At 31.0% G+C, this 21,873-nt stretch overlaps 3 protein-coding genes across 5 annotated transcripts in view; 2 read left to right on the top strand and 1 right to left on the bottom strand.

The window, feature by feature from the left end:
- The first annotated feature begins 353 nt into the window (after positions 1-353).
- On the top strand, positions 354-7,205 carry LOC103571728 (protein mesh). 3 transcript variants are annotated; one of them, XM_008549996.1, is made up of 17 exons: positions 354-789; positions 1,157-1,398; positions 1,473-1,660; positions 1,718-2,033; positions 2,110-2,278; positions 2,347-2,604; positions 2,892-3,085; positions 3,149-3,294; positions 3,354-3,635; positions 3,712-4,181; positions 4,255-4,529; positions 4,593-4,867; positions 4,939-5,090; positions 5,193-5,375; positions 6,701-6,742; positions 6,801-6,851; positions 6,913-7,002. In XM_008549996.1, exons 1-16 carry the CDS (start codon positions 444-446, stop codon positions 6,833-6,835), a joined length of 3,573 nt encoding a protein of 1,190 aa, XP_008548218.1. In that variant the 5' UTR covers positions 354-443; the 3' UTR covers positions 6,836-6,851; positions 6,913-7,002. The 3 variants fall into 3 exon arrangements, with proteins under 3 accessions (XP_008548218.1, XP_008548217.1, XP_008548216.1); XM_008549995.3 differs by having other exon boundaries at positions 6,701-6,851; positions 6,913-7,205; XM_008549994.2 differs by lacking the exons at positions 6,701-6,742; positions 6,801-6,851; positions 6,913-7,002 and adding an exon at positions 5,533-6,358.
- A 744-nt stretch (positions 7,206-7,949) lies between these two features.
- LOC103571727 (xylosyl- and glucuronyltransferase LARGE1) lies at positions 7,950-12,765 on the top strand. Its single transcript, XM_053742226.1, has 12 exons — positions 7,950-8,094; positions 8,174-8,211; positions 8,273-8,407; positions 8,509-8,606; positions 8,712-8,898; positions 9,101-9,657; positions 10,664-10,813; positions 10,876-11,178; positions 11,685-11,890; positions 12,082-12,354; positions 12,432-12,524; positions 12,603-12,765. The coding sequence occupies exons 2-12, from the start codon at positions 8,202-8,204 to the stop codon at positions 12,694-12,696; spliced, it is 2,106 nt and encodes a 701-aa protein (XP_053598201.1). The 5' UTR covers positions 7,950-8,094; positions 8,174-8,201; the 3' UTR covers positions 12,697-12,765.
- Positions 12,766-16,732: 3,967 nt separating this feature from the next.
- Positions 16,733-21,873, bottom strand: part of LOC103571726 (uncharacterized) — a 113,045-nt gene continuing 107,904 nt past the window's right edge. The window contains exons 6-7 of the mRNA XM_014444812.2: positions 18,919-20,324; positions 16,733-18,153 (exon numbers count right to left, since the gene is read on the bottom strand). Coding sequence (XP_014300298.2) covers positions 17,006-18,153; positions 18,919-20,317 — 2,547 coding nt within the window. The 5' untranslated portion in view covers positions 20,318-20,324 and the 3' untranslated portion in view covers positions 16,733-17,005. The remainder of the gene's footprint in view (positions 18,154-18,918; positions 20,325-21,873) is intronic.

The following is a 21,873-nucleotide window of genomic DNA, read 5'->3' as shown; positions in this document are numbered from 1 at the left end:
ATAGTTAAATTTTTATTTAATTTTTTTTTAATTATACTCGTTAATTATTAATTTTTTTTTTCTAAAAAATTGTCATTTCTTACTGTATAATAACGACTACATTGAATAAAAAAAAAAATATATATATAGTATCTATATAAAAAAATTAAACAATTTATGAATAAAACTCGAATTTTTTTTTACGTCAGAGATATTTGAAAAGTAGGCCGAAAGGGCTACTCATATATTTGCCTCCACACTAGGAAATAAAACAAAAAAAGTACAAAGATATGAAGATAAGCGTACGTTATCACCGGATAGTGTGATAATATCATGAGTTATCATCTGTAACTGTTCTCGTCGGCTCAGTTCAGTGTAAACGATTCTTAGCCTCGGGTCATCTTCAATAATAAGATAATACTTAGCGATAGTAATAATTAATAGAAATAAGCTAGCAATTTACAATGCGAATTAAAATCATGTCATTAAATAAATTACTGTTCCTAATATTAATTACGAAGATCAATTTTAAATTAACGAATTCTTCGAATGAGGATCCAGGGTCGCTAGAAAAAGATCCTTGGAACATCGACTACAAGAATGAAAAATTCAAACGAAATTCTGAGACGGGACCAGAGCTGCTGGACCTCGAGACGGAAAATCTCAGGAACGAGGGCATGAGAATTTCTGCAATGGGAACTGATCCCGCGCAACCGGAAGCCAGTTCCGGGGATGAAAACAATGAGTTCGACGTCGTCCTGACGAAAGATTTTGACGGGACGAATAAAACTGAAAAATACGTTCATTATGGTGAGTTTTTTTTATCAATGGGCGTGACCATTTTATCATTGAATTCTAACAGGAAATTTTTCTTTCTGCAGTTTTTTTAAAAAAAGAAAATTTTTTTTGGTAGTTAATAATTATAATTGATTAGTGTATTGATAAAGTATGAATGAAACAAATAGAGCTGAGTACGTAGCGTGTATGATTATAAATAGTATCACTAAATTAAATTTTAAAAAAAATATTAACTTTGATTACATTTCGTCTTATCTGTTTGTTATCAGTTACTCACTTGTATGAATCGTGAAATGATTCATAGTAATAATTTATTGTCTTGTATTTCATGATATCATTTATAATTATACTTAAAATTTGTTAATTTTTTATATTTTAGACTCCGATGATCCGGAGGCTAACAGATACGCGCCCTCGCCAGAGTACTCAGTTAATTATTATGTCATGTCTGAGACGAGATGGAGAAAAATAAGATCTGAGTTCATGTACTGGTACTTCGACAAAGGCGGCGACAATAATATGGGCGATTACCAGACTGATATATACTCGTCTTCTCCGCAAATCCATAAAAATTTTAATTTCCAGTTACCATTCTACGGTTTTCGCTACAATTATACCCGTGTTAGTTTATTTTTACTCACATATTTATAATTTATCTTTACTGTAATTAATTGTCAGCATAATTTTGTCTCCAGCTCTCGATGAACGGGTTCTTGGAGTTCAGTGACTCGCCGGAACACTACACGTACCCTTTAGTTTTTCCGGTAAAAGACTGGCCGAAGAGAAAAGACCCCGCGTTTATTGGTATTTTTTTCAGTAAATGCCGGATCGGAACTCTGAGGCCTACTGATGCAGACCAGCGCAAGCCTGGGGTTTATTTTAGGTAATTATTTATTTAAAATTTTTTGTGGCAGTATAAGATTTATCTGATTAATTTTAGGCAGGAAAGAGATTTACAAAAACGTACGGATCAATTTGGGGTGGAGTTAAGGGAACGGGTAAAATGGGACATCAGAGAGGGTGTAGTCGGCTCTGACTCCTTTGATCCGAAGCACGCAGTGATAGTGACGTGGAAGAACATGTCTTTTGCCGGCGGTATCGATAACTCGCTTTACAAAACAAATACTTTTCAATTAGTACTGGCCACTGATGAAGTTTACACTTACGCTATTTTTAATTACTTGGACTTGTCCTGGACGACGCACACTGAGGCCGGGGGTGACACCACCGGCGGCGAGGGCGGCACGCCCGCTTATGTAAATTTAATTTAAACATTTATTGCCGCCAATCAAACAATAAATTTAAAATGTAATTATTAAATTTGAATTTTAGATCGGCTTCAATGCCGGAAATGGCACGCAAGCTTATGAATACAAGCCGTACTCTCAAATGTCCACTCTGAGAGATCTGACGAGTCGTGGGTGGGCCAACGGTTTCAAAGGCCGTCATATTTTCCGAATTGACGAAAAAATAATGCTCGGTACTTGTAATAAAGACATCGGTACGTTTCCGCCTAATTAAATTCAAAAATAAAATTTAGGTCACAATAATTTAAGTGAATTTTTTTAGACGGCGCACATTTGCCTCTGGTCTTCGCACCGGAAAGTGGAAATATGTTGGGTGGAACTGTCGTTAATATAACGGGCCCTTGTTTTGAGAAGACGGACAAAGTCCGTTGTCTTTTTGATACAGTTGACGTTATGGGAACGGTTATTGACGTCAATCGTGCGATTTGTGTCCAACCTTACGTCCAAGCTGAAGGGTACATCAGATTTGCTGTTGCTATTAATAGTGGCCGGTATGACTGGAAAGGAAAATATTTCATTGGTAATTTCAAATTTAAATTTTAAATTTTAAATTACAGTCGAGTTCGTCGACTTATAGTCTGTTCGGATTCTCCGCTCGGCGCACTGAGGCGCTTGCAATATACCCGGGAAAATTTTAATTCATAATTAAATTTAATTAGTAGAAAAAAAGTGGATTACCAATTAAAAAAAAATGTATTAATTATCATTGTATTGATTAAAGTGAAATTTAAGTGAAACAAATCTTAGTATTTCAAATCGATCATTAATTAATAGAAATTAATTTCGTGTGCAAAATGTAATTTACAGAAACCCCAGCAACAGCAACAGAAAAAATATTTTTTCAAAACCGTGCAGTCCACGAACGCAATCCGCGGGAAATAAAAATAACATGGAACGCTTACAATTTAACAAGTAATTTAAATGCTGAAGTACAAATATCTATTTGGGGATATCGCGAAACGTCAATACGCTCTGAATTTGAATACATCGACATCCTCGAGGTTGGTTTTGAAGTAAAAAAATTTTCAAATTACTTTTCTTAAATAAATATATTTCTTCAACAGAGAGGAACAACAAATACTGGGGAGTACATAATAGTTCCCGCAGCATATCGCAATCGTGAAACACCTTATCAATTGAACATGCAGTTCGGATTCATTCAAATAAATCTAACAAACCCGGCAGAGTACTCCGGCTTACAAATAACTCCGTAAGTTAAATAAATGCAAATATTTAAACTGAGCATAAATTAAAATTTATTTATTTCAGAGTACTCTGGAGTAAACCGATTCCCCTCGCGTGGTACTTTGGTCCACAGTGGGAGCGCCGGTATGGCTCCAAGTGGCCTGAGGAACTCTGCAATGAGTGGATTAAACATGACCGTTACTTAAAAAATTTTGCCGCCGAAATTTCGCTCTGCCCTTGTAAATTAGAGCACGCGCTCTATGACAAAGGCCGTTTTCTACCAGACTACGACTGCGACAAAGATTCAAATCCTGATTGCTTTTATAATAACGGAGCAATACATTGTGTTAAAACTGGAACGCCAAAGTAATTTTGTAAATTTATTAATTAATTTTAATCTTCGTCATAGACCCAACTGACTAATTGATTAATAAATTTTCAGCTTAGACGGCTCTGAGCAGCAGTGCTGCTACGATAAAAATGAGTATTTAATGTTAACATACGATCAACAATGGGGATCAAAGCCACATCGTTCACACAATCTCGGTTATTTGCCATGGAATGAAGCCAACAAAGTACCGAGTCTTTCTCACTGGTATCACGACGTCACACCCATGTACACTTGTTGCTTGTGGCAAGAAGAACAAGCCGTGGGCTGCGAAACTTTTCGATTTGAGCGAAGGCCGTCCCAAGACTGCATTGCCTATCAATCCCCCGCAGTGGCTGCGGTCTTCGGCGACCCCCATATCGTCACCTTCGACAACGTCCCCTACACATTCAACGGCAAGGGGGAGTTTGTTCTCGTCCGTGTTAATGACGAAAGAGACAAATTGGACATACAGGGTCGCTTTGAGCAAGTTGCTGATAATTTTTACGGCGAAGTCCGCGGCACACAATTAACTGCCATTGCCGGTAATTTATTCACTTAATTATTTAACTGTTAGTTTACTTGGAATATCAAATATTTATTTTACTTTTTATCCAGCGAAAGGTAACAATACAGCGACGATTGAAGTCCGCATAAGACCACCCATAGCTCAGTGGCGGTATCGCTTAGATGTTTTTGCTGAGGGAAGGCGGGTTTACTTTGACAGACAGTCGTTAAAATTCCAACACTTCCATGGCGTCGTTGTTTACACGCCCACGTATATTTTAAATCAAAGCGAAGTTATAATTATGTTTGATACGGGTGTTGGTGTTGAAGTTATTGAAAACCAAGGATTCATGTCTGCGCGCGTTTATTTACCCTGGACATACATGGTACGAATTTAATTTTTTGATGTCAATTTTCAATTAATTAATTAATTAATTAAATAATTTCAGAACAAAACTCGTGGATTGTTCGGTAATTGGAGCAACGACATCCTGGACGAATTTGTTCTGCCTGACGGACGGCAAGTTCCGTACGGTAACTTGGATAATTTCGAATCTCTCCACAAAGATTTCGCAATAAATTGGCTGCTTGAAGACAGAGTCGATCCTTACAAAGGAAACTCGTTGTTTGTACCGGAGTTCGGTCGCTCTGCGAGCTACTATGCAAACCGGACGTTCGTTCCCGAGTGGCGACGTCGGCCTGAAGATTTTCTACCTATAGAACGGTATTTTTAAACCTTAAATAATAAGTAATTAACTCTGAAATTTATAATTTATTGTAATTATTTTTGTTTAGAAACACGGACATTAAAACTGCCCGCGAATTATGTGGAGATTCGTATCAATGTCAGTACGATTACGCGATGACGTTAAATAGAGATCTCGCGCACTTTACAAAAAATTATCACGACACTCTGACACAAATCAAAGCTATAAATTCTGCCCGCAGTGAGTTTATTTATATTTCATATTTGAATATTTAACGTGTGCGCAATTGGTAATTCAACGCTATCGATTAAAATGTATCGTTAATAATAAAATTATTTTCAGCGGTTTCTTGTGGAGTACTCGAGACCCCGAGATTCGGACGTAAAAGTAATTTTTTATTTATACCCGGTACCAAAGTCACCTTTGAGTGCAATCAGGATTTTGTCTTGATCGGGGATCAGAGACGCACTTGTATGCCTGACGGGCACTGGGACATTCCAGAGTACGGTTACACTGAGTGTCTTCGTAAGTATTTTATTATTTTATCTGATAAATTTTTAAAAATCACCGTCTTGTTACCCAGTCACGTCAAATATTTTTCCCAGCGAAAATTACAGACAATTTTTTAAAAGATTTAAATTTAAAAAAACTATTGCTGATTAATTAATGAAATGAAACGTAGGTCAGATAGAGTACTCGCAACGCACGGCATGGACAACTATGGGTATCATAAGCGCGGTATTAATTCCGGCTGTAGCTTTAATAGCCGGACTGTTTTTTTTACTTAAAAAGAATTCAACCAAAGGCAGCTCAACAAAGTCCTGGCACTTTTCCGAACGCTCTGCTCTTGACAATGATTCTTTTACGCGATCAGTTTTACGACCTGATAGAGCAACTTCGCCGACTAGTGACTCGAGTACGCTGACGAATGTCAGTGCATGGAAACGCAGGAGTTACGACAAAGTTTATCACACACACGAACCTTTACCCAACAGACCGTACGTTGAATTCGAGGACAAAGACTGGGACCTTACTGAACCTAGTGGATCGGATTCCACAGACAACAGAAAAACTGCGAGTCCTAGCAAAGAGAGCGACGTATAAAAATTAATTAGTTTTCATTTTTTTACTCTGTGGAATAGAAAAAATGTCCAGTGTCTTAAGTATTTTATTATAACTACTATTGTTATTATTAAGTAAAATAAATTAATTGTATTTTTTTTTAAGTGTATGACTACTTTTTAAATAAATAATTTTTAATAAAAGTTTTATAAATTTATGCTACGGAAATTTTCTATTCCACAAAGTTTAAGACTTAGTAATTAATTATTTAAATTTTTATACTGACTAAATTTGAAGTCGGTTTTAAACGTGGAATGGAAATTTCCAAAGCTTTTGTGAAATTTTCATTCCCCTATTAAATGATGAAATGAAATATATTTAGTGTGTGAATGTAACAGAAATCAGACAAACTTATAAATTTGAATTAAATTAATTGAAATAATGAAATTTTTAAAAATGCACGTATAGATTTTGGATTTCATTCATTTATTATAAAATTTAAAAAATTTACAATTGTCTGCTATATTCAATGAGTGTGAATTTAGTAGACATTAGACTAAAATTATTAATTATTAATAAGTCGAGTAAATAATTAAAAAAATTAAATTTAAAAAAAATGCACATTTAAAAAATTTAAAAATTAATACGTGCATTTTTTATAAATATTTTTTTTTTTAATTATTTATAATTTTATATTTGTCTGATGTCTGCTACATTCACACTCATTATTGAGTTAATTAATTAGTAAATTATTATTATTATTATTATTATTATTATTAATGGAATAGGTCAGCAAGAATATAGTTCACGTCAAGCTGGTGTTTCATCAGGTATTATCTTAGGTTGTTTAATTCCTATTGTAATGATAATAATATGCGTTGCATTTAGAGCTTTGCAGAGTCGTAAGAATGAACGGGAATTAGAAGAAGCACAAATGAGGTATTATATATATTTATATAATTTATATCATTATCATTTAATAAATAAATAAAACTTTTAGATCGAGGGCTACTGAATTGCAGAGGATAAGAAAAACAGACGATGATATCAATGAGCCGTCAACGTCTCCCGCTCATACGACAGAAATAAATTAAATAATTATCCATTATTTTTTATTTATAATAAGAATAAATTAACTCCGTACCCTTTTATATATTTTATAATTATTTAACAAATTATTTTATGTTTCCTTAATCTTTAGACTAAAGTCTAATTAATTTATCTGTATATTTGAATAACTGATAAATCAGAGGATGGTTTAAGGATCTATTCAATTTTAATTAACTATGTTAACACTTCTCATTAAATATATATTGAATATTTTATATTTATAATGAATAATTTAATTTTATATAATTTTTTTTTTTAATAAAAAAAATGTATACTCTGACATTTTGTATTTTTTTAAATTTCTGTGACTCATGAGTCGACTGTACTATTATTTAAATAAATTAAACTGTTTTAATAATTAATTTCGTTAAATATTCATATTTTATTGAGTACTTAAATATGTAATTATCACAAAACGGCGGTTATTTTAAATTTTATATTTTTTTTTATTTTAATTGTTAATTTATAATTTTTCTGGTATTGATTCACTATTTTTAATAATTAATATCTCTCATCATATTCAAAGTGAAATTGAATATAAAAAAATATAAATTTTTAAAAGAGATATCGAATAGATGTCACCCAATCTATTGCTCAACGAATAACCAATCATTCGTCCAAATAATTTTTAAACCTCGGGTCGACGTCGAATTTTTCACGTGTTACAATATGTATATGCATATTTATAAAAATATGAGTGACAATTATTTATTTCATTTTAAAAATCAATATCTCGCTGGAAAGTATTGCAATTAATATTTTATTAAAAATAATATAAATATTTAAATTTTCCCGCGAAAATAAAAAAACTGTGCCGGGCTAGAAAAAGACAAGAAAAGTTACAAACATAAAGGGCGGCAGTAAATAAAGAAGAAAACACACTATGATAAATAAAAACATATACATATACTGTAAATATGACATATATGTAAAGGTTAAACACCCAAATTTGTTTTGTAATTTTTAATTGACAAATTAGAATCATGTGGGCATGTCAACTGACAAATTTAATTACTCCCTCATTCTAACTCACTTAGTATTTAAATATATCATATTTATATATTTTCTCCAAGTATTAATATATATATATTTACATACATTTAATAATAATGGTACTAAAATTAAATAGTTAATAACACATGTAATTGCAGATAGAAATGGAGTTGATTTATTCAAAAAATGTTTACAGGTAATTGTTCTTTTTTTTAAATTTTTTTAAAAATTTAATTGTTAATAATTATTTTTTTCAGACTTTTATTGCAAGCGGTTATTACGATTAATTAATAAGAATGTACGAAGAATTACAATGGCACGACTCTGGTTAAAATGTTTATTATTCATATTTATAATATCAATAATAATATTTATTTATTCCCTATTAAATGGTAATTTAAATTTAATTAATTAATTAATTATAATAAATGATATATTTATATTTAATTAGGCACAGTATACAATAATTGTTGATTGTTTATTTATTTTTCAGTTCCGTCAGACGTCAAAGTAAATAAAAAAATAATACCATCGGTGGAGAGTAAATTAACAAGCGAGTCAATTTATTCAAAACCGCCGATAAATAATTATGTAATTATATTTATTAAATTAATCAATTAGTTGCTTAATTTTAAATTCTCAGTAGTATATATTTATATTTACATTTATTTAGCTAATTTAATGTAATTCTTTTAGGAAAATGATTGCAATTACATTGAAATTGCGATGGTCTGCGCTGGTTACAATTCGACACAATCGTTAATTACTGTTATAAAGTCATTATTATTTTATCGCACTAAGCCGTTAAGTTTTCACTTTATCGTTGATGAAATATCCAATAGAACATTGACTGTTTTATTTAAAACATGGAATTTACCACACGGTAATTATTAAAATTTTTTTAATTTCCGCGGGAAGTTTGAAATTCAAATTTTAAATTGTCTTTAAATAAATTAAAAAATTAATCATAGAGTCAAAATAAAGAGACCGATTTTTATATAAAAATTTTATCTGCACTTTAGAACAAATATGGGGTGAATTGGTCAGCCTTCATAATAAAATTTTGATAAAAATATTTATTTTAGTTAACGTGACATTTTATCCAGCAAGTGTCTGGATACCAAAGGTATCATGGATTCGAAACAAACATTACTCAGGCGTTTACGGTCTTCTGAAACTAATTTTACCAGAAATTCTTAGTATTGAAAAAGCTGTACTACTGGACACAGACGTTACTGTGCTGAATGACATCTACGACCTGTGGAAAATATTTAATAAAATGGACAGTGATGATAAAAATAAATATATATTGGCGTTGGCTGAAAACCAAAGTGACTGGTATAGAAAAATTTCCGAAGGTGGACAGAGACCCTGGCCGGCTATTGGTCGCGGCTTTAACACTGGAGTCATGCTGATGAATCTGAAAGCTCTTCGGGAAAATAAATTTAGTGAATTGTGGATCAATACTACCCAGCTTGTTATCAAAGAGCTTTACGAAACGAGTTTAGCCGATCAAGATATTATTAATGCTGTTATCAAGGATAATCCGCAGATGGTTTTTATATTAGACTGTACATGGAATGTTCAACTGAGTGATCATACGATTAGCGACCAATGTTATAGCAGCGCCAAACAAATCCGAGTAAAATTTATTAATTTTTTAAGAGCAAGATTTAGATTTTAAAATTAACTTTGTGATGCGGTTTTTAAAATTTTAAAATGCGATATTTTATGTTTTTTTCTCCCAGCACTTTGAAGAGAAATTTAAAAAAAAAATATGAGGTTTTAACTCAATTATGAAACTCTTAAGTCACGCGGATTTTTATATTTTTTTTTTTTTTTACTATTGACAAAATAATTGGCAACGGAAATAAAAAAAAAACCTTTAGAACAAAATAAAATATTGCTGAAAAGTTTTTCTATTAACTTTAGAATTTTGTGGAATTTACAAAAAAAAAAAAAAAAAAAAAAAAAAAAAAAAAAAATAGAAACATTCCAACTTTGATAGAAAATTGATTTTTTATTTTTACCAAACGAAAAAAAAAAAAAAAAAAAAAAAAATAATAATAAAATCGATCTTGAATATTTTTTTTTTCTAAAGTGCTTGTCACTAGTGATTTTGTTTGGAATGTTATATATATGTATACATATATATATATATATATATATATATATATATATATATATATATATATATATATATATATATATATATACAACGCGCTTTGTCACTCCAATACCACACGTAATTTAAAAAAATCGTAATAAAATTTCTTCCGATTTTTAATTAAAAAAAAAAAATTTAATGAGTGAGGTCAGCATTTGTAAATAGATTTAATTGACAATTTATTAAAAAATATATATTTATTTGACCCACTTTTAATTCTGGCATCCAGATTAAATTTTTCCAATTTCATAACCGTGTGCTATTTTTTACCGATTTAAAATTTCATTATTATCATCAATCAATTAAATTTTTATGGACCGTACATTCGCCGTTTCAATAGCTCCCAACTATTAGAAATTTGTTAATTCAAAAATTTATTTATCAGCTCTCAGTTTACTCTGTATCAATAAAACCACTATTATAATATTACAATACTTATATTTGTTATTACGGAACCAATAATGAATTATTAAAATTGCAGATTCTCCATTGGAATTCACCGCGGAAGCAAAATGTAAAAAACAAAAATTCAAACGATTTCAATAAAATGCATAAAATATTTCTCGACATGAACGGCAACTTGTTGAGGCGTAAATTGTTTGGCTGCGATCCAACCCAGAACCTCCCATATGTAACTTTCAGTTTTTCTCATTAAAACTAGACAATTACTTTACATATATTTTATTATTTCAGACAGAGGCCGCTGACAATTGTCAAAAATTTACAAAAAGTTCATCGATAACTTATCGCACGCATTTATTTTTGCGCGAGTATCAGTACGACAATTACATAGACGCAGACGTCGGTCTTGTAACGCAGTGTAGTTTTGATAGAATAACTCTGCTAGATGAATTGTGCAGACGATGGCCTGGAACGATTAGTGTCGCTGTTTATTTAACAGACGCCGAAGTTCAGTCGTTTCTTGAGTTCATTCGTAACTCAGATGTACTGAGAATCAGAAAAAATATCGCATATCATGTTGTCTATAAAGACGGAGTAAGTATATATACATATATACATGTAAATATATTAGAGTGGTAAAGTTTCTTTTTAGTGAAAAAATTATTTTCAAAATTTGTAATCCTTAAAACGCTCAATTCAAGATCTAAAAAAAGTTTTTTAAAAATATCTTCATAAATACACATTTTATAAAAAAAATGAATATGACCTTTTTTGTCAGGAATTTAATTTCCTACAAAATTGTTTCTATGATTTTTTTCTCTAATCTGCATATTTATTGAGATATTTTAAAAAAACCACGATGGTATCGAATAATGAACTTTGGTCGTCCTGAGCCACTTGTTCATTTTACTTAAAAAAAAAAAAAAAAAAAAAACCAAATTCCCCACGTATTTTTTCACTAGAAAAAGCTTTTTTTGAGACGTCTAAGAAAGTTATATTTTTACAACCACTCTAATATATATATATATATACTTATTACTGAGGCGGTCCAAATTACCGTCATTGGTCCAAAGTAAATCTAAATTTAAATAAAATTACAGGAATTTTATCCTATAAATTATTTACGTAATGTCGCAATATCACAAATATCAACTCCGTATATATTTCAATTGGATATTGATTTTTTACCACCAATAAATTTATATGAAAAATTGATATCATATATTTATAAGCTAAATATCAATGAAACTGATGCCGTTTATAAAAATGCATTAATTGTACCAGCCTTTGAAACCCAACGTTACAGGTTTTGTTATTTTATTATTTTATAAATCTGCCTCTCATTTAATCAACGAATTGAAAAAATAATTGAATAAATTTTATTTTTAATTAAAAATAAAATAATTAAATGAATTATTTTATCAATTCAATAAGAGCTTCTGTAATTACATTAATTTTATAAAATATAGTGCCGTAAAAAAATAATGAATTTTTTAGATTCACATTTCCCGTCAATAAAGAAGAGTTACTAAAATATCTGAGTTACGGTGTTTTGTACACGTTCCGTTATCACGTATGGACAAAAGGTCACGCCGCGACTAATTACAGTAATTGGAAATCGGCTATCGAACCTTATCAAGTGACATGGGAGCCAGATTTCGAGCCTTATATCGTAGTACATAAATCAGCGCCACTGTACGATGAACGATTCATCGGTTTCGGATGGAACAAAGTCTCATATATAACTCATTTAACTGCCTTGGGATACAGGTACATATATATAACATCCATATCATATACAGCAATATAATAAATTTTAATTAAGAAATTAATAAATTCAATTTAAGTTATATTGTGCTGCCCGACGTTTTTATTATTCATCGTCCACATGCTCCCAGTTTAGATATCGGAAAATTTCGTACTGACTCTCTATACCGCAGGTAATTTTTTTTTTTTTTATTATATAATTGAGTTAATTGTTATGAATAATTAATTGACAGTAATTTTAATTTTTTTAGGTGCCTTAAAAAGTTGAAGGATCGATTCGTTGACGAACTGATCGCTAAATATGGAGACAGCTCTCTGAAGATATTAAAAAAAACCAAAGAATGAAATATTTTATTGTTAAGCTGTAATAATTGTTAGTTTTTTTATTATTGAAAGTTTATACTGTACCGACAATAAAATTTTTACTTACATAAATTTTTTTAATTATTTATTAATAAGATTCTCTGGCTGCGTTTACGCCGTACCGATTCAGGTATCAAAGATTTTTTTTTATCGATTTTTGTTCCTGATTAATTTGACGTCAAAAAATTATCCACAAAAATTTTAATTTTATCCATTTTTAAAAAAAATTGACTCAGAGTCGCGATCAAAAATAGTTGCCTATTTTGCCCCACTTTCTCCTATAATTCCGTACGGCAGTCGAATAATTTGAAATTTTTCGTAATCGTAAAAAAAAAATTTTTCTGTAAAATTTTGTCTGCATTCAAAAAAATCTGGGGTAAATTGGTCACCCTACTAGTGCGACCATTTTGAAAAAAATTTTTAATTAAAATTCTAAAATGGCTTCACTACTCGGGTGACCAATTTACCCTACATTTCAAAAAATTAAATTTTGTGATTTTTTTGACAGCCATTTGCTTGATTTAAAAAAATTTCCCGCGATAAAATTGACATCGCAGCCCCAAAATTTAATTCCGCTTACTTACCCCAGGTGTCAAAGGTTAAAAAAAAATGAAATAAATATAAGGATCAGGAATTATTTATTAAAATTTAACTCATTTAATATTAATAGAGTTTACAGTTCTTTTCATATACATCAATAAATTTTATTTCTTACAATTAATCCTTACGTTAAATTTAAACCACTATATTATCTCTTATCAATACACTTATCATATATTTATTTTTTCATTTATAAAATATGTATAATATTTACATTACACCAGAATTGGTATCCGTAGAAATATTTTCCCTTAAACTCTTGGATAATTATTTTTATTTTTTTATTTTATTTATTATAAATAAAATATATATGTATATATATTTAATAATTATCGAATAGCTCATCTTTGTAAAACATAATTATTATTATTATAATTATTAATCTATAAATAATAGTAAGCATGTTAATAAAACGCGAAGTATTATTGTAATTATCACTATCACGTATCTAATTAGTCAGCTATAATACATCGTTTATATATATCTACACTCGTAGTCTTTTATTTAATTTAGTTTTAATTTTAATTTCAATTAATTATTTAATTCCATTATTTTTTTTGTTTATTATAAAAAATTTATTTTAAAAACCGACAAAATACTGCATTAAATATATATATTTACATTGCTAAAGATAAATAAATGTTGGAATATAGAAAGTAAATTAATATTTTAAATATGAGCTAAACCTAATTATATTTATTTAAATTAATTTTTGTAATTTATAAAATCTTATTTGATAAATTTAAAAAAACATGTAAATATTTATAAAAAACATTAATATATATATATATATATATATATATATATATATGTTTTAAAATAATAAAATTATTGGTAAAGTGCCTCAGTAAACAATGGACTTGTTTTTTTTAAATCCATTTTTTTTTAACAACAATTTTATTTATATTTTTAATTTTAAAAAAATATGTCAGTTTTTATAAATAAAAAATAAAATTTTAAATCTAATAAATTTTCATTCTGAAAATTTTGAAATTTTAATAAAAAATAATTTTCTTTATTAAAAAAATCAAAATTCAGTTCAAAATGCCCTGATGTTTTTTTAGAGTACTCGGAATAAACTGCAAATGTTTTGTTAAGAAAATTATTTTCTAACTTTAATTAATTAATAATTAATAAGATAATTTTAATTGATTAATATGAGGATATTTTTATTAATTTAAAAAATATTATTATAACAAAAATTATTTTTTTTTTCAGTGTACGTAAAAAGAGTATTGATGATAATTATAAATAAGGATAATTAAAAAATATAAATATATATATGACGTAGTTTGTGTATATATATAATGGCCAATTGAGCTCCGTTCTTAACAATTATTTATTAAGAGTGCTTGATATATATATATATATATATATATATATATATATATATATATATATATATATATTTAACAATGTATACAATTAATTTAGTGTATTAACATTTTTTATACATATATATGCATACATGTATGTGTGTGTGTTGATTGTTTAATGAGTGTATGTACATATAAAGATGAGCCAATTGACCAACGGTCTGTTAGACCACTTAAATTATGACAGCGAAATTGTCCTCATATTTTCTATACATTTTGAAAAAATTTATAGGCATTATGATTAATTTTAATTTTAAAATTGTTGTTAAAAATTTTATATATTTGTTTTTTTTTTTCAAACAAAGTCGTGAGAATTAAATTTTTTATTTTTGTAAATCTCTTGATTGGTTACAGATTTATTTACATTTATTTGTTTTAATTAATCGGATTAGTTATACGGAAAATTAAATTATCGTGTATTGATCTGTTGCAGAAATTCACTAATGAAGCGGATTAATTTTTATGTATTATGAAAAAGATAAATTACTTTACTGTCAAATTTAAAAATAAAATGGCGCGAACATAAAAAATTTTAAAAATTTCAATCGAGTCAATGTTAATTCCAATGCGCGGGAAAAATTTCAAATTCAAAAATAAAATGGCGCGAGCATAAAAAACTTTGAGTTTGAATTTGAATCGAACTTAAAAATTCAAAATTTGAATTAACATTGACTCGATGAAAATTTTTTATGCGCGGGAAAAAATTCAAATTTAAAAATTCCCGCAATTTTTTTAAAATTATTTTTTTTTTTTGTCAATAAAGTAAAATAATAATAGTCCATTGATTTACTTAAGCTCTAAAAATAAATAATTAAAAATTGTAATAAAAATAAAAATAAATTAATACTATTAGTTGTAATTAAAACTATCAATTAAATGCATATTGCAAATTCCATTGGAATTGGAAGAATTAATCTCTAGGAATATAAAAAACAAAAATTAACTTCTAAGCTGCATTAATTTATAATTACAATTATATATATTTTAAAATAATTATTGTTTAGTAACACCAGTCAACATTATATTTATATTAAAACTTTTTTTATTAACATTAAACTCTGTATTTATTAATTATCATTAGATAGGGAAAATATAAATGATATTTTCTAAATTAAAAAATATAAATCGTTATGTAGATCGATAATCACAAATAATGATTGATGATTTATGATTGATGACAAAATAGACGTACATGTATAATTAATTCACCGAATGATTGTAAGCCGTAGTTAATTATCATTATTATTATTATAAATTATCATTATTATATATTTAGTATTACAAGTATTTATATTTGTATTGTAAATTAGAGCGAGCAATAAATCATATATATAGATATATGTATATATATCGAACACACGTAGCGTTGATTGCGCGTATGATAATAAAATTATCCGTTTATTTCATTATAATAATTATTATTTTATTAAACTGTGAAAATATATAAATACTTAAATAATTAATTATAAAACATATAATTATTATTTTAGGGCCACTAAATAAATATTTATATTTATTCTGTCATTTATGTACTTATCCGCGCGTCTAAATTTTCGTACTGGGAAAAGGGGGGGGAAAATCAGACACCGTCTCATAAAAAAAATTTTTTTTTCAATCGCAAAAAATGTGGGGTAAGTTGGTCAACAGTGCGACCATTTTGAAAAAATTTGCGATAAAAATTTTAAAATGGCCTCACTGCTCAGGAGGCCATCTTACCCCATACTTCCAAAGATCATATACGGCCCATTTTGCCCCACTTTCTTGTATAATTCCGTGCGGCGGTCAAAAAAATTTTCATTTTTTTTTTTTTTAAATAAATGGAATGTCAAAAAATAAAATAAAAATTGATTTTATAAAAATATCCTGCGTTTAAATGCATAATGAGTATAAATATTAATGGCAATGTAAAGAACATAATGAGATTTATTGCTCATTCCAACATGATTGGCCTTTAGTCGCTACCTCAATTGTAATCCAAAATAAAAAAAAAAAAAACAAAGAAAAAAGATAAGGATTTGTTTTATTGAATGGAAGAACACTAATTCTTGTTCCGCGTATTTATTGTACACTAACAAACAATATATTTTATTTAATCGTCAATAGTCTTTTTGTTTTTTCATTATTCTCGAGTTGATCTGCGTGACATTTGCTGGAAGACCAATTTATCCACTTATACCCCAGTGAGTTTAAATACGTAGTGAGTTTAAAAAAAATCTGGCACACATTCTTTGCTTAACAATAAACATTAAAAAAAGGCACTATAGGTCGTCGACGAAGACCGAGTTGCTTTTTACTCTCCGCCGAGACCAAATAAATCAAACTTCCGTACCGTCTTCGCCCTCGTCCTCGTACAGAGGTCCGTTTGCAGACTTTTTTTTGGGCTTTGGTGGCGGTCTCGGGGGTATTTTTCTTCCCAATGTACTCGTGGCACTTTGACCAGATGTTGTGTTTGAGGACGACGGTGTTGTTTGCGTTGGCGTTGGCGTTGGGGCCGACGGGGCCGGTAGTGGTGAGGATGTAGATTCGCGGCGAACACGTTTCTCTATTTCATCGGGAAGTTTAGTAAACCATTCGGCGGCACCCTCGGGCGCTGATCTGTCGGATGGGTTCCCGCTGGTGTTGCTGCTGTTGGTACTGATGCTGCTGCTATTGAAGATATTTGGTGTGCTCCGTTGTATTGAGTTAAAATGAGCAGAAGTTGTTGGGAAACTTGATGTTGGTGTTGATGCCGAGGGACTGAGTGGAGTTAATGATGTTGGTGTTGGTGTTTGAGGTTTACTTGGCGTATTATTACTATCTCTATTACTACTACTACTAGTGTTATTATTATTATTATTATTGGATGCTGATGTGGGCGTACTGGGTAATGGTCGCATTCTCATTGATGATATCGGCTCGGGACTTTTGTTTATTTTATTTAAAGACAGTACCGAACTACCGTCGGCAGTTGTACGAGCGCCTAAATTGTCATAAACTGGCTCGAGATGATCAACTGGTGAACTTGGAGGTCCGCTGCTCCAGCTGGGTGCTCTTGGACGACGTGGAATTGTCACGTAACCGTGTCGCGGCATAACTGGTAGCACTGGGGAATTATAAACTGCCATTTGACGATTTAAATTGTGCGGAAGTGTTTTAAATGCTGCGGGATATTGACCCGATGAGGGCGAAAATCCACGAGGTGATTGCTGCTGGTGGGACGGCGATTGTTGAGGATGCTGCGGGTGCGATTGATGCAGGTGGGGGTGCTGGTAGTGGTTTGAAGAACGAGTATCGGGAAGGGTTGATGATTGACTGGTTGGAGACGCCCCCCGACCCCCGGAAAAAGCCAGCAAATCCGGAGGGTAGTGACGGTAACTCGCTCCGCGGAGCAGAGTTGAGCTCTCGACACTCAGCTCGGGAGTAGCGCGAGCTCGTTCGTCAACCATGCCGCCCATCACGCCTATTACACTTCCCACGCCGTCGGCTGTAAATAATAAAACAAAAAAAAACAACCTGATTTAATTGCGTGGAAAAAAATAATAAAATTATAATGTGTGTTTTCTTTATGATTTTTTTTTATTTAAAGAGGCACTTTACCAGTTATTATTATTTAGATTCGTTTTCATTTTTTTATATATTTCATTTAAAGCTCTGTTTTAAAAACATAAATAAATAAAAATCAATAAAAAAAACTCACTACTCATAATTAAATAAATTATTTTAAATATTTACATTTACATATTTTTTATAAGTCTTAAAATAAAAATTCAAATACTTTATTTTTTAAATAATAACTTTGGCCCGAATTCTCCTATGTCCAGATTACCCTCTGTAAAAAATCGGTGCCCATTTTACCCCCATTTTGTCATTTTTAAATTCAAACAAAATAAATGAAAAATTTTTTAAATAAATTTTGAGTGGCCCAAATTGCCCCATAGCCCATTACAGTTTCAAAAAATTGGATGGTCCATTTTGCCCCACCTCTGTAATTAATGCGCGACTAAAAAAAATAGAAATAAATTTTTGTAACCTTCTAAAGTATTTGAATAATTATTTAAAAATTTATCTATATATAATATATATATATATATTTGTTTTTACATGATCCCTGACTTATTTATTTACACTCAAATGAATGAGTATGCACATATATTAGTACGTAGGCTAAATATAAATGAATGTTAAAAGTAAATAAATAAAACTAAGTATTATTTAACAGCGCAGTTAGTAATAAAAGCAGTGTACTGACCGAAGACGGAGTCGTTGTCAAGTAGCGTGCGATTAAGTTCCGTCATCTCGGTACCATGAGACGTGACCGAGGGCGCTTCATATCTCCTGGGCGGTTTAACAACCGGATTAATTGCCGTAATGAGTGATTTCTCTTGTTCGCCCAGACCATGATGCTCCAGAGACGTGACATCCGCACTCTTCTCATTCTCGTGTCTTTTCTTACGTCGCCAGTACCACGTACAGAGCGTCAAGAAGAACAATAAAAATATCAGCAGTGTCACGCCGAGCCCCAGTGCCAATGGCAAACTAATCAAACTTGTTCTCGTGTTGTCAGCATCCCCGATAATTGCCAGTGTTATATTTTTTTCAACAATTCCACCGGGACTCTTTGCGATACAAATATACTCCCCTTTGTCGTAGGGTATTACGTCGGTGATTGTCAAATTTAACCACTCGTGACGTTCAGATAAATAGTAACCGCGATCACTGGTGTGCCGTTTTGTTGAATTATTTAAAACACGTGACCTATGAGCCCAGGACAGTTGAGGTCGAGGTATTCCCGATGCATGGCACCACATAGTAACGGTGTCGCCTATTTCTATTTGCGGATAAGCGCCGATTGAAATTATTTTTGGACGGCAGGCAAATTCATCGGAATCAACTTCGTCCCACATTTTACCTGCCAGGGATTCTGGCTGGACGCAAGTTGTTCCCTTAGTGTACAATTTCCGTTCTATTGTCCAGTTACGAAACTTTTTCAAGTGGCAGTTGCAGTTCCATTGGTTGTTACGCAATTCGAGGCTACCCAATCTGGGTAAATTTTCAAAGGTCGCGAGCTTCACGCTGGTTAAATTATTGTCGTTCAGTGTGAGGGTAACAAATCCCGGGAGATTCTCAAATGTACGGTCTGAGATACGTTCAAGATGGTTGTGGGATATCTCGACTCGCTGCAGATGCTCGAGGTCGTGGAACAGTCCGTTGTCGAGAGATTGCAAGGAATTGTGGTTTAACAAAAGCACGCGCAGCTTCTGGGTCTCCAAGAATGTGCCGGGCATCAAGTTCGTTATGTGATTGCCGGTGAGGTCGAGCTCGATGACTATTTTCAACCCGTTGAAGGCGCCGGTGTTTATCGTCCGGATTCCGCAATTACGCATCACTAATTTGTGGAGATTGACGAGACCCACGCGGCTAAATGCGCCTTCTTGCAGGTGGTTTATCCTGTTGGAGGTCAGGTCCAGGTTCTGGATCTCCGAGGACAAGTAATTTGGTACGTGGGTGTAGTTCTGTCGCGTACAGTCCGCTGTTTTTTTACCCGACACCCATTTACATTTGCACGGGGGTCCGCAATCCCAGACTTCTTGGCTGATGCTCAGTCTCAGCACGAGACCAAGGCACAGCAGGATTGACAGCAGCCTCATGGTTATTCTGAAACATAATATTTTTTTTTTTTTTCATTTAAAACTTAAACGTTTATTTAAATTTATTTCAAGAGGTGGAAACCCGGGTAAAATATACGATACTGGTTAGCCGAGTTTTAGTAATTTTTGAATTTTTTTTTAAAACATAAATTATTAAAAACTTTTTTAGGTCTGGACATCAGCAAAATTTCGACACTGATAATTTTCGGCCTGTATTAATTGCTGGGCTCTTCGACTTGGCTTTAAATTTTTTTCATGGGAATTTAACTTCCATGGAATTCTCTGTTGAAGCCGGGATTTTTTTTTATTAAAATTTAATTTTATTTAAAAAAAATAAAAGCAAAAAACCCATCAATGATTTACGACAAAAAGCGTAAACTCTAAAAGAGTCAGTTAAATATCTATTGTAAAAATTAAATTCAGATAAAACCAGCAGAGAAGACCTCAGCTTGATCCTATTGATCGTCTAGTATTTGACTTGTAAATTCACAGCAATGCAACTTAGATATGCGCTGAGTTACCGCAAAAGAGTTTGTACTTTCTTTGCCCGCCTAGTTTCAGCAAAAAATAAATGTAATAAAACAAAAAATAGCATAAAAAGATAAAGCCCTGGGTTGGGTTAAAAGTAAAAAAGATAAATATATGTATGTAGACGTATCTAGATATAAAGACAACCTGGCCAAGCGCACAACCCTTTGATGCCATTTTTCGGAACGTGTTTTTTGAGAGGTATTCATACTCTGCTCCATTGGACTATGTTGCAAAGTGTTATGCTGAACGATGTACCGATAAAACTACTTAGCTCTTATCATTTTCAACTTTTTTTTTTTTGACATTTCACCTTTTCGCAGGTAATAAAATATTTATGAGCATCGTCTGACTATCTGCTTTTTACAAAAAATTACATTTATCTCTACTCATTTTTTGAAAATCTACAAAATGAACATCCGAGTGATTGATTACACGACGCGGCAATCTCTCCTGTATTCAAAATCACGCAATCCTTGAATAATAATTACATATTTAATTGTATGAAGGTGTACTTTATACTTTAAATTACATGCTACCAATATAATTGCATTAGATATATATAAATATGTGGGAATAGGCGAGTCAGTGAATCATCAATCTCGGAGAGACAAAATTCAGGGATTTAATTACGTTGTATGTTAATGGATTGAGGACATTGCGTGGCAAAGGTTGAGGTACTGAGTAAGGAAGATAGAGGAGGCAAATACTTGTCTTGTGTCTTCGTTTAGCTTAGCGTGATGTCGTGAGGTCGTGACGGTAAATATATAAGGGGTGAAATTACGTAAAGGGATTTATGTTGAATAAGTTACAGGTTGTTTATATGGATACTTCGGTAATATAAGGTCTTGTTATTACGTTACCACCACATTCCTTTCAATAGCTATCTCTTATCTCTTATTCGCCCTTGGTTTATTTTTATTTTTTTTTTTTTTTATTTTTTTACGTTCGAGATATGACTCAATTGAGAACCCTCCGATTGCGAGACTTGTTCATTTCCGTAAAACTCCACTCAGATACTAATGGTC

The sequence above is a fragment of the Microplitis demolitor genome, chromosome 10 (assembly GCF_026212275.2).
Source record: "Microplitis demolitor isolate Queensland-Clemson2020A chromosome 10, iyMicDemo2.1a, whole genome shotgun sequence".
NCBI classification, from domain to species: domain Eukaryota; kingdom Metazoa; phylum Arthropoda; class Insecta; order Hymenoptera; family Braconidae; genus Microplitis; species Microplitis demolitor.
Note: the sequence above shows the minus strand (reverse complement) of the source record. Positions and strands in the feature narration are given on the sequence as shown.

Excerpts from the sequence above, each read along its gene's own strand:
- LOC103571727 (XM_053742226.1), top strand. Across the intron at positions 8,607-8,711 it reads AACCGCCGATAAATAATTAT|GAAAATGATTGCAATTACAT; the intron begins GTAATTATATTT and ends TAATTCTTTTAG. Across the intron at positions 12,355-12,431 it reads TTAACTGCCTTGGGATACAG|TTATATTGTGCTGCCCGACG; the intron begins GTACATATATAT and ends ATTCAATTTAAG.
- LOC103571728 (XM_008549994.2), top strand. The coding sequence starts at position 444 with ATGCGAATTAAAATCATGTCATTAAATAAATTACTGTTCCTAATATTA. Across the intron at positions 1,661-1,717 it reads AAGCCTGGGGTTTATTTTAG|GCAGGAAAGAGATTTACAAA; the intron begins GTAATTATTTAT and ends GATTAATTTTAG. Across the intron at positions 4,530-4,592 it reads ATTTACCCTGGACATACATG|AACAAAACTCGTGGATTGTT; the intron begins GTACGAATTTAA and ends AAATAATTTCAG.